Below are 13,279 nucleotides of genomic sequence, written 5' to 3' on the forward strand. Positions count from 1 at the left end.
CCTCATCAACTAGTAACAGGGAAATCTCCAAAGGACACTTTGCACATTGAAGATTAGGAATGGCTGGTAAATCTTTAATGGACAATTGGCTCCACTCTTCATGGGTTTATGAGAATACCAAACTAACTAAATTGAAATGTTCTGTATTCTGCTGAGAAGGGTCAACTTTTCTCTTCCTTTCTTCCTCCCTCCCCCTCCTCCTCCCTTTTCTCCTTCTTTCATTTCTTCCTTCCTTCCCTCCTCCCTCCTTCCTTCCTCCCTTCCTTCCTTCCTTCCTTCCTTCCTCCCTCCTTCCCTCCCTTCCTCCCTCCTTCCCTTCCTTCCTTCCTTCCTTCCTTCCTTCCTTCCTTCCTTCCTTCCTTCCTTCCTTCTTTCCTTTCTTCCTTCCTTCCTTCTTTCCTTTCTTCCTCCCTTCCCACCTCCCTCCCTCCTTCCTTCCTCCCTTCCTTCTTTCCTTCCTGCCTTCCTTCCTTCCTTCTTCATTTCTTTTTATTTTTCTTACTACATTTCTAGCTACCATGTCTTTAGTAAACTAGTTTTGCACAGAAGTAATTCCACCTATGATCGGCACATGTGAGGGTGAGAAGAGTGCTTATTTCCACTTGTTTAAACCTCATCCATATCCAGTTCAGCTGTACCTAGGAGCTAAATTTTTTTAGGGATGAAGAATAAAGTCCAAGGAAGATACTAGTGGTCTGGGATTTTCTCTGGACATATGCCTTCCTTCTGCAATCTCTCCAGAAATGTAGTATTTCTTTTGGTTTACTGTTTTCCTATGTGGAGGCAGTTCTAATGTGTTCCACTGGCCTTTCCAACCATAATAATCCTCAATCTATAGGAGAGAGAGCCAATGTGGAAATTGTGCCAGCTGCTAAGTATGTCTATTCCAATTATGCATTCTGGAACTGGGTAAATAACCACAGGGTGGGTTTGGGAACACACTGGACCCACTGTGAATTAGACTTGAGCTAAAACTCCATTGATCACCTGGCCTTCATAAGTCCCTACTCTGACTTGTGGGCCATAGTGATGTTTTGGGTCTCCTGGAATCAGTGTCAGTTCAGAGCCTGTATCCAGTAGTTCCCAAAAGGTTTGATCATTTCCTTATCCCCAGTGTACAAGTACTCTGATAAAAGGCAGTAGGTACCTTTTGGGGGGACCTAGGAGGAAAATTAACAGTATATTTCTGTAGTGTACTGGGGTCCTTACTCAAAGGGACCTGCCCCGCACCCACTTAATCCAAGTGGTCTGGGTCTGTAAGGTGGCTCAAGCCTGAAAATTGTTCAGATGGCTGTGACTCTCTGTTTTTATGATTCAGATTAAATTTGTGTCCACTTGACCTAGAACTTTTCTGCCGATACACATTAAGTAAGAATTTAGCATCTTATGTCTGGGAACACAATGATCAACTAACCAGTGCCATAGGTCTGCATGAGTCAAGCTAAGCTGATTGCTACTTTGACTCTGCTGTCCATTATGGTAAGAAGGCTCACCCTGCCTTTGGTGGTGGAGTGCTGTCGCTTGGCCTCTGTCACCCTGGGATCCAATCACTCCCATTGCATTTAGGTTTCCCAATTCAGTGACTGCAGTTCCCAGTGTAAGGTCTGGCCTACACAGAAGAGTGATCACAGAGTTCTTCAAGGATGCTGGGGCTCCACCACTAACTTATTTCTCATAGTACTGGTGAAAGGTATGTCTTCCGGGCCCTTCTAGTGTGGGTGAGTAGGTCTTAAATGACAAATCCACACTAACATTCCAACCTCTCTAAGCCTTTGAATCCCTTCCTATACTTTAAACCAAGGCAGGTTGGGATTTTCCAGTTTGCTCACTGTGGGCCACTCTTTGGTCCATGTTTCAGCCAACCAACTGAACAAACTGTTAGAACCCTTTCTAACTCCCTGAGCTGTAATATTTAACGTATAATCTTGATTTAGTGAAACCATATTAATAAATTCTGCCTGATCCAACTTTGTATTTCTTCTACCTTTATCTCATATTCCTAATATTCATACCCACCCATGTTCCCTGTTTTCCTGACTGTATAAATGAGAAAACTCATGTCGTTCTTCTAGAGGGTAGTCCATCACCTCCCCTTTAAGAGTCTACTAGGACTTGAGTCCTGTTACAGGTCTAGAGGCGAAGAGGGATGTAGGGGTGGGTCCTGAGGATACTCAGCATTGTCTTGCTTGGCAGCTGCCTCAGGGAAAGACCCTAACAGTTTCCTCAGGCTATGCAGGGTGAATCCCCTCAGACCGAGATGGAAAGGTCTGGAGAGGCTAGTTCCACTGGGGGGGGTGGGGAGACCTCTTCCACTGACAAAGATTCATCAGAATTTAGAGGCTCCATGTCTCCAGCTCCCTCAGGGTCTTCCCACATGACCCCACCCCAGCTTCCAGGATCAATGCCCTGACGTTAACAGTAGACACTGTGAGAGGCTAGGAGTTCAACTTGCATTGTAATTCATTCACAGGATGGTCCTGCATTGATTTTCAAATTTTCAGCCCTGCAGCTACAGGAAACAAGAGTCTCCTTCAGGACGCACAAAGAAACTCTTAGGTTATTTATATGGTGCTTGAACTGGGAATTCAGACCCCTGAGTTCATCCTTTTCTTACACTACTTTGTCCAGCAACATTAGAAGCAACCAGTCAATGTCATTATAGTCATTCGTTTTTAAAAAATGAAAGTATCATATGTAGTACACAGAGTTACCTAGCTTCTTGATTCTTATAAGTGGTTGATTAGGAGTGCCCAATGAAGATGTTTTGCATATTTCTATTGCCAGATCATGCCGTGGATTGTCAGCCCTCTTTCCTACCAGAAGGAGTCATTAGCAACTTTAAATCTAATCACATTAGAGAGCCAATTCCATAAACTCTGGAACCAATTCAGAAAACTCATTCTTAATATTCTGTTCTTCTAGAACCACACTCAGTACCAGAACCTGTATTAGTCAGGGTTCTCCAGAGAAAAAGAACCATTAAGATACACATGTGAAGATTTATTATGAAGAATTGGCTCACACAATTATGAAGGCTGAGAAGTCCCATGACCTACTGTTTGCAAGTTGGAGACCCAGGAAAGCCAGTGGTATAATTCCAGTCCAAGTCTGAAGGCCCGATAACCAGGGGAGCAATGATGTAAGTCTCAGTCCAAAGGCAGGAGACCAATGTCCCAGATCAGTAGGCAGGTAGGGAAGGAATGAATCATCCCTTCTTCTATTTCTTGTTCTATTCAGGCCCTCAGTAGATTGAATGATGTCCACCCCCATCGTGGGGGGACAATCTACTGAGTCTACTGATTCAAATACTAATCTCATCTGGAAACATCCTCATAGACATCCATAGAAATAATGTTTAATCTGGGCACCCCATGGCCCAGTCAAGTTGACATATAAAATTAACCATCACAGTTTCTTTCCATCTTATATAGTGTTTATCTGTATGAAGCTCTAACTCATTTATAATTCAATTATGAGTACCAAGGAAGAGGAAACTTGTTAACTGTGTATCTGGAGAAATTCCAAATTCCATGAAGACTTGTTACGATGGATCAAGGGACTTTTTGGTCTCATAAATGAGATTTCTACTTCTCCATCTCTTCTAGTGCCCAAATTGGAAGAATTTAGGGTCTGGCATCAAGGTGATTGGTATTAATGCATAAACATTTTATTTAGAGTAAAACAAATAGGAAAGACTAAATGCTTTTTATTTTTCTAAGAGTGAGAAATAGAATATTAAATAAGATACATTTGAGAGTAGTTTGGGGAATATAGAAGATATCCAATGAGTATTTGCTGATTGAAGAGGAGGAAAAAATAGCAGGTGACTAATTTATATTGACTATCATCATGTCTCAGGGTTTTTGCCACATGCATTATATATGTTGATGTGCAAAGTCCTGTGAAGTATATGTTCTTACTCTATTTTGCAGATGTAGAAACTAAGCCTCAAGGAGATTAAATAGTATGTCAAAGACTGCCCAGCTACTGTCTGATGGATACTTAGTTCAAATCCAATTTTGTTTGATCTCAAAGCCTATGTATTTTCTACCCTACCAGCATCTCCAATGTATAGCAAAGAATACCAGTGCTGAGAAGTATTCTCTGAGCAAAGGACTGAGTGGCCACATGAATTTAGAAAACACTGAATAGCAAATCCATTTCTTAGCAATTCCCAATATATATAATAAAGCTTCTGAGAAGTCCTGAAGACATTGAACTAAATTGTTTGTTAAATCCAGCATTTGACTATGGAGGCTTCTTCCCTAATAATTCTTTGGCGAATCCATACTCCACTGAGCCAGACTGAGTGTCAGAACTCCTGGAAGCTTTACCAGCTAAATAGGTGTTTCTCTGTGGGCAAATTGCATCACCTCTCTGGGCCTAGATTTCCTCATTTATAAAATAAAAATTTGGTTAGATGTTCCTTAAGGTCCTTTTAAGTATAAACGTTTGATGACTTAGATTCATTTCTTTTTTTAAAAAATAAAACAGTAATAAACATTTACTGGGTGCTTACTATGTTCTTGTTGCTTTACATATATTATCTTACTTAATCCTCATAAAAACCTTGAGGTCGTAACTGAAATACCCATTTTACAGTCGGGGTCACTGAGACTCAGTGAGGCAGCATATCTTGCCCCGCAGATTAGAACTCTGGCATTCTGGTGTGGATTTCCTATATTGCCTTCGAAGCTTTCCCTTGTAAAACACTTGCACTGTGGGCTATGAGTTTTTCTCTGGCTTCTTCCAAAACCTTTGTATTATTCCGTTTTCTCTTTTCTTTGTCCAAATCCTTGTCCATTTTTGAAGATCCAGGTTATACCTCCTCAGTAAAACATTGTCCTATCACCCCAACCTATCAAGATTTCTTCCTCTTCTGGATCCTTATTTTACTTTCAATTAAGATGGAAATTAATTGTGTGCTGACCTATGACATCTTTCATAGTATTGTGTCGAGTTGCTATTAAAATATTTGTTTAATTTTACTTGTTCACATCTAATGTCTCCAACTAGATTCTTAAACATTGGATTCATTTCTATATGAACAAAACCCATCATGCCTTGTGTAGATCACCAACAGGGTGTTAGAAATCTCCACTTAACTCCCTACAGACACCTCAAATTCATTATGTACAAACATGTTTACAGCCTTTCCACCATCCCAGTCCCCCATCCTCCTGTATTTCTTTCTTTAGTCGAGTGGCATTAACAGTCACTTTGTTGCTTGACTCAGAAACCTGGTGATGATCTTGGGCACTTTTTCCTTTGTCAACACCACATCCAATCAGTACAGCTTAGTGATTAAATGTGTGGGATTCCACGTTGGACTCTATGAATCCTAGTTCAAATTGTGGGGAAAATGGGTAAGTACCTTGCCTTCTCTCTGTTTCAGTTTCCTAACATACAAAATAAAGACAATAATAATTCCCAGATCATAGAGTTACTGTGAGAGCTACCTGAGATAATTAAATGCCCAGTGGAAATCCAATAAATGGTCTCTTCCTATTATTCTGCCTTTGAAGCTCCTATGTTCTTCCCCTTCCCATCCCCATCCTGCTATCCTAACCTCAGACCTCATTATCTCTTACCAATATTCACTTACACACAGTCACCATCCTGAGCTAACTTCTGTCTAGCCCTTACCAATGTATCCTCTACATTTTTTGACTGAGTGTTCTTTTTGAAACACAAATCTGTCATATTATTCTGCCCTTGAATCTTGTGCTCCAGTCAAACAACTGCTCCTGTCAAAAGTCCAAACAACTTGCAGTTTGCAGAATAAGCTGTTCTGTTTCACGCTTTGCCATGTTGCCTATGCTCCTTCCTAACGTTACCTGAAATGCTCCTGCCTCTGCCCTTTGTTTGTCTAACAGACATCTGTTCCTCTTTAGACTAAAAATGTCCACAGCAACATTTGGGGTCCCAAGTGAATTTCTAGAATCTTGCTATTTCTCACGAAGAGATGGAGCCGGTTTCCCCTCTTTAAATCTAAACAGGACTCTCTGACTGCCTCAACAGATAGAATGCAGTAGACGTGATTCTGCATAGCCCCTGGCTAGGTCACAGAAGACAGTATTGTTTCTGCCTGGCTTTATTTCTTTTGGGGGATACTTGCCCTGGGGTACCAGCCATCAAGTTTCAAAGAAGCCCAGAGTAGCCCATATAGAGAGACAACATAAAGAAGTGTTTATGGAGAAGCACATGGAGAAGCACAGTAGCATCAGCTACTGACTCTCCTTGTGTACATGTAAGTATACGTATATGTATATGTAAGTACATATGTGGAGATGTAGATCTCCACGAAAATCTCTGTCTTCATGGACCACATATTCTCTATTACCTTGTGGCCACATGTAGGAAATAAAGATCCTGTAGTAAAAGAGGTATCTTCAGTGAAGCAAGAAGAGAGGAAAGTATCCTTGTAGCCTGACTAACTCATTAATGTGAAAAATCATTTACAATGTAGCGTGAATCAGCAGAGAAACCTGGAAGGAGAGAAGCCCTTGGATTTTTTCCACCTGCTCATCTAGCCAGTGAACTTCGGGGACAGTTATGCAGTCAAGCTTCCTGGTAATTTAAGCCTTCTCTTGTGAGCTGCATATGGTGATCTGGGCCGGCCGTCTGGGATGTGACTCCTGCTTCAAGAGTAACGATAAAGTTTCCAGCACTCACTGTCATTGTGAGAGGCAGACTGTTGTCGAAGTGTTATTATTAATGAGAATTACTACTGGACAGCTTGAACTAGAGGATAATTTATTCCCCGTGAACTTCCAATTGCAGTAAAACGGTTCATTCACTGCCACACTTGTCCGTCTTGTTTGTTCCTGTCTTTCAGGCGCGGTTGGCTGCAAAGAAGTAAGGCAGAACTGTACAAGCTGCATGAAGACAGAAGTCTGCATTTCTGGAGATACCGTAGAAACTGGTCAGGAAGGTTTCACTCGTGTAAGAGAGGCGTGGGAATGTGGTAAGAAGCATAGGGTCTGCTCTAGGGGGGTCCTAATCAATTCATGGGAATCCAGGCACCTACGCTGTGCAGTGTATCACACCAAAATGGGAAATCAGTGTTTCCAGATGGCCTCTCACTGCTCTGGCTTCTGAAGCTCACACTTCCTCTCTGGCATTTCTGACAGAGAGCTCTTTCTCTTATTTTAAAATTTAGCATATTCTCTCGACTTGCCTTCTCGTTTTGCTTCCAGAGATTGCTTTGGGAAAATGAAAACTGACATGATGACGACATGTGTGCTTTCTTGGTAGTTTCTTCAATGTTATGGTGACTTCCCCCTGATTTTTGCCAAATTTCTGCCTCCTGTTGATTCCATTTTTCTCCTTCTTTTATCCCTGGTAGGAGTGTTACCTTGCTCTTTGCATAAATGTCATTAAATGTGCTCCTGACTTGCTGCTACCATGGTAATAGACACTTGTCATAGGCTCTTGACTCATTACTGTATTTATATGAGACTTGGTCACTTGTGGTTTAGCAAGCTTAAGCAACAACCTGATTCCCAGCCAGTAAATGGATTCAAGCCTGTCTAAGATGGGTGATAGATTAAGGTTTGGTTGCTATTATTATTTAATAATTAGTAAAGTCTCTGAGTAGACTAGTGACGATGTATCACTTGGGGAAAAGATCTTGGCTGTCAAATAGCATCCATTCTACTGTAGACAACCTCAGTGGGACACAGAGCCAGAGGGAGAGAGAGCGCGAGAGAAAGAGAGAATGAGACAGAGAGACAGAGATAGGCAGAGAGAGACAGAGAGGCTGGGTCTTGTCATCACGATCCTCTATTATCTTTGACACTTCCACTAAGCTCACTGGAGAACAGGGCTGGAGGAATCCCAGGAATGTCTGTGGAGAGGCTAAGGAAGTGGAGAAACTAGTTGACCTAAGGCTCCATCTTGATCTAATGATGACTGTCATTTGAGGAACAGACAGCTTACGTTGTGATTTAAGGAACACCCTACAAGGATCCCTACAACAGTTTTGAGATAGAAGTACCCACTCACTACCATAGAGTCTGAAATTCTGCCCTTAGAGTCATGCCTTTGGGTGTAAGCAGGAGAACAATAATTATTCACAAAAAGGGAGGGAGGAGGCACTACCTAGGGGTGTTAAAAGTACCTGTTGTTTCCATCAGCAACGACTGATGGAAGAAGTCACATTCTTTTGTGTTGGGACAGAAAGAGACTGAAATCCCTTGGGCTAAGGCATTGTCTTCCATGGAATTGCCCTGAGAATACATACAAATCTATTGTAGACAACAGCTTTACTGAGAGGCAGTTATATATAGAGAGGGCTAGCCCCTGGAATTTGTAATCAGGATCCCTAGGTCCAAATTTTTACTCTGTCCACTCTGCATGTATAACCTTTGGAAAATTATCTATTTTTTTATTTTTTGGCCACACCACACGGCATGTGGGATCTTAGTTCCCCGACCAGGGATCGAACCCGTGCCCCTGGCACTGGAAGCACAGAGTCTCAACTACTGGACTACCAGGGAAGTCCTTGGAAAGTTATTAACTCCTTTGTGCTTCATGTTTCGTATCTGTAAAATGGGGTCTACAATTGTACTTGTAGAGTTACTGTGATGATTAATGAGTTAATATTAAATAAAAACACTTAGAACAGTGTCTTATACTCAGCAAGTACTACAGGAGTCTTCACAAATATTAGTCACATTCTGGGGGGTGAATTTCTTAACCCATTCTTTCCTAAGCAGTTTGGAATTGACTATAGCACATCTGAGGGCATTTTGTTGGAAGGGGAAGGAGAGGATGCTTTTGAGCCCAGGACCCTCCTTCCCGACCCCAGTGTGGTCAGTCTGGGCAGGTCTTTTCAGCGGGGTGCTTCTGACAGCCTAAAGTCCAGATGAGGTTATTGCCTGGCAACAAAGAGGAAGCTGAGGGCAGGGTTAAGAGAAGTTAGAAACATGCTGTTTTGGGTAACCATTTTGTCAGAGTCTCTGACCCCAACGTGGTCTTTCTTTTCATTCTTGTTCCCTTGTGGATTATTTAGAGAGCGTTTCACCTAAGTGGCTGGAGATGATCCAGTGTTGGTGACATTATGAGTGTCATTTGTAGAAGGGGCTGGCTCTTTAGAGACAGAGGGACCAAGCTTCTAGTCCTGTGACATCCAGTATCTCTGTGACTCTTGATAACTCAGTGTCTCAGAGCTGCAATGTCTCATGTACAAAATGTGTCTACTTCCCAGGAGTGGTGCCAACCACTCAGATGACGATCCACGTGACAGCAACGTGTAAACTGTAAAGGGTTGTTGTTACGAGTGGGTCCTTTCATTTCCCTGTTCTCTACAAGCAGACCTGAATGTTAGCAGCACCCGTGTGCTGTCATCACTTGGCTGTTGATTTCACTTAAGAACCTTACCCATAAGCCTGTGACCGGTAATTGTATGTCAGCTTCTCTAGCAGTGGCGAGGGGCTATGACCACCGCCGGACTGGTTCACGGTCCTAATGCTGAAGCTCTTTGCTCATCCAACAAGGGATCCTGACAGTTTTCAGAAGGGGTGATTCTCCCTCCTTCAATTTGTAAATCGCATAATATTAGTAGGAGACTTTTTGGAATCGTGAGCTGTATTTTGGTGATACTGTTACTCTGATAGTCGACAAAACACTTTCAGAAACCAAGAGAATTAGAGGTGGGCCAGAGTGGAATGAATGCTGTGCAATGAATGCTATATATCAAGATTACCTAAAGGAGATATGAGAGAGAAGGGGTTAAGCCGAGTAAAGAGATGAGGGGTAATATCCCAGAAGCTTGAAAAAATTTACCAACTCCCAGGAGCAGATTTCTGAGTGTTATTAAAAAAAGTCCCTCTGATGGAAATGTTTTCACTAGCAAATTTACATAATAAGAATATGGTTTTCTTGGGGCTTCCCTGGTGGTGCAGTGGTTGAGAATCCGCCTGCCAATGCAGGGGACACGGGTTCGAGCCCTGGTCTGCGAGGATCCCACATGCCGCGGAGCAACTGGGCCCGTGAGCCACAACTACTGAGCCTGCGCGTCTGGAGCCTGTGCTCCGCAACAAGAGAGGCCGCGATAGTGAGAGGCCTGCGCACCGCGATGAAGAGTGGCCCCCACTCGCCGCAACTAGAGAAAGCCCTCGCACAGAAACGAAGACCCAACACAGCCAAAAATAAATAAATTAATTAATTTAAAATATATATATATATATATATATATGGTTTTCTTAATTTTGTATACAGGCTCAATGCAGTGACTTTTGGCTGCATTGGATTGAAGCGTTACAAGAAAAAAAGAAAGAGGAAAGAGATGTGGACATCAGTTATGGGCAGAATCAGCTGGGGTCAGATATGTGCTCTGCAGGTCACAGAAAACATTTTCAAGTACCTTGCCTTTCAGGTCTCCACCGTGGACAGAAATAGAGCACAGAAGATGCTTCTTAGGGAAGACTTTGTTTACCCAATCTTTTACAACTGAAAAATGGAGCAAATGAGTGGCTGGGTACAGACCCTTGACACCAAGTGACTGGGAGTCAATGGAACACTGCAGGGACACAGAACTTCGCCAGCCAGTGAGCACGTTACTGGAGAAATACAGTACAGAACCCAGCAGTCTCCGGCAAACAACGCATCCCTTTAAGTTAATTGGTGTTACAGAGAAGCTGAAATGCTCCGCTTATTTACAAAGCTACAGATTTATGTAAAGCAAAACCAATTACACTTAATGCCTAAACTATTCCAGGTGCTCAGTGATAATGTTGCTAAGCACTAGACAAGAAACTAGTGCGTGAATGCATCCTGTTTCCAGTGGAAGCGCGTGTAGTTCCTGCAATTCAGCTAATCATGGGCGTCAGCCCCGATGTGAGAATTCTAAGCTCTTTTGGTGTTCGCTTAGGGTCATCTTTATAATTCTGTAGCTCTCTTTTCATCTCTAAGGACGAGTGAAAGCGTAATGAGCACCTTTTTCTATTATGATGTAGAAATTAAGGAGAGGAAGGCAAATTTGGGGCGGGGGTGGGGGGGTGGGAAACAACAAAATAAGGCAAACCCTTTTTCTAATGGTGAGAGGGACCGTTAGAGCTTCTGACTTGTACTGAGACGAGATGTTTAAAGGTTTCTTGATCTTCGGGGTGTTCATTAAACCCAAATCGCAAACTTGGCATTTAACGTTTTGCAGCAAAGAAGGATTCTAAGGCAGATCAAGGATTGGCCTCACTGTTTCGTCAGAGAACAAATGCTGAAAAAAGAAGGATTCGAAAAAGTTACAGGGCAAGAATTTTTGTCTATAAGAGTTTGTCTTTTCATTTGTCCTCAGAACAAACAAACAAAAAAATAGTTTGAGTAAGAGAAACACCTGGTGCTTTACAGCTGTTCTTTTACAATTAAAAATGCATATCACACCTAATCAAGATGTGTAAATCTTTTATTCTACAGATCTAAAATATTTTAGGTCACAAGGGAGGTGCTTAACTGCAGAACCATTTGCAATCAACTGATAAACCCCCCTCTCCTATCCAGCTTGAACTGTCCCGGAAAGCAGCGGTGCTCAGATTTCAGGGAGAGTAAGAAGACTTGGGAAGGTTTGTTAGAACTGCCGATTCCTGGAAAAAGGTTTGGGTTAAAGCAGTCTGTGGTAGGGGCCAGAAAGAGTTGCCTGAAGCAGGGGGTCCTTAACAAAACTTTGACAAGCACTGCTACAAAGATTTGGGATACTAGTTGTATTTGCCTTTTTTTTTTTTTTTTTGGTTTAAATGAGTTTTTTCACATTTCTTTGCTTATACGGGAAAAATCTCTTTTGGAAGATAATTTTCTGAGTGCGTCTGAACTGGGAGCAGTGGAGACTAAAAGACGTCCTTTGGATTAGGTAATCTCTTTAAGCATCCCTGACTGATTTGATCACTTGCCCTTCCCCCAACGCTCATTTAACCTTCCTTAATTTTCTTCTTTCCTTCAATCGCAATAACTCCATCATTTACATTTATTTTACAGTTTCTTCAGTATGTGAATATTCTCTTCTTGTTAAGGACCTCTATTTTAGTAATGCTGCTGTTTGATTCAGAGAAGATTTCCTTAATTCATAACTTGATAGTGTAATAGCAAGATGAAGTATAGTGAAATTGTGTATAGGTTTATTATTTACTCTGACATAGACAGTATATGATCACTATGCCTGGCATGCAGTAAGTACTCAATAAATGCATCGAAAGAAAGAATGTTAACATACTGTTATTTTGATTCTAAGGACACGTGAAAACTAAAAAATGTCATATAGGTTGCTTTTAACGGCCGAACCATTGTAAAAAGTTATAAAATATTGTAATGTATAGGAAATATTAACTTTTTGTTGTCATAGAGTAATTACTTAGACTTTGAAATTACTTAATTAATTCAAAGGCACAACATGTTAATGCAAAAGCGTAATAGTCATAATTATGACTAGAGGAGTCATAACTAGTCTTTGTAAAGTACACAGATAATATTATAAGGCCACTCTCATACATACTAGCTCTAAAACTAAAATGCATAGTGTCTAGCCGAAGAAAACAGTGAATACTCTGCTCATAAGACAGGTTGAGTCAAACAGAGTTTCATAGGGCTGTTTCTCAGAGATCAATACTCGAAGAAAATTCCTGTGTACTGCCATAAAATTTCAGAGACTTCATGGAGGGGAAGTGTTTCTTCAAGATTACTTCCACTGATGTTCTGGGCATTAAAATGATTTAGATTACAATATCTAAAAAAGAAAGAAAGAAAGCTTTTTTTAGGACCAGATGTAGATGACTTGATAAATCATTTGCCTTCCCCCTGTGCTTGTCTTCCTTTTATTATAAGCCCATGGATACTGGCACAACAGTGATGATTATTTAAGAGCACTGCTCACGAGAACAGTCTTTATAAAACGACAAAAGGAGCTTTAGGACATATTAAGGTGTCTCATGAGGACCTTTAGATGGCGCTCTTTTACAACCTGCAGTGAGTCTGACAGTGAGAGAACTGGAAAGTCTGGAATTATCAACCTTGTAGATTTCATGGCGGCGGGACTCAAAAGATTTATCAGATGCACTGAGGGTTTGTAACTTCGGTGCTGAGACTGTGTGGAAAACACCACTGTCAAAGAAAAAATCCATGAACATATTTCTAAAATGTGTGCCCTCTCTCCTTGACTCAGGAAAAATCTGGATTTCCCATCTTCTAAGTGCCAGGCAGCATGCTAGGGCCCAGTGCTGACCCTAACTTACCAAATTCTCACTATAACCCTGGAAGGGTGGAACCATCCCCATTTCACAGACAGAAATAC

General features: G+C 41.6%; 1 protein-coding gene across 1 annotated transcript in view; it reads right to left on the reverse strand.

Annotated features, from left to right (window-relative positions):
• Nucleotides 1-12,569: 12,569 nt before the first annotated feature.
• The window catches only part of SLC15A5 (solute carrier family 15 member 5), a 93,613-nt gene continuing 92,903 nt past the window's right edge, over nt 12,570-13,279 (reverse strand). The window contains 2 exon segments of the mRNA XM_068562113.1: nt 12,570-12,642; nt 12,644-12,715. Coding sequence (XP_068418214.1) covers nt 12,570-12,642; nt 12,644-12,715 — 145 coding nt within the window.

The sequence above is a fragment of the Eschrichtius robustus genome, chromosome 13 (genome assembly GCF_028021215.1).
Source record: "Eschrichtius robustus isolate mEscRob2 chromosome 13, mEscRob2.pri, whole genome shotgun sequence".
Lineage (NCBI taxonomy): Eukaryota > Metazoa > Chordata > Mammalia > Artiodactyla > Eschrichtiidae > Eschrichtius > Eschrichtius robustus.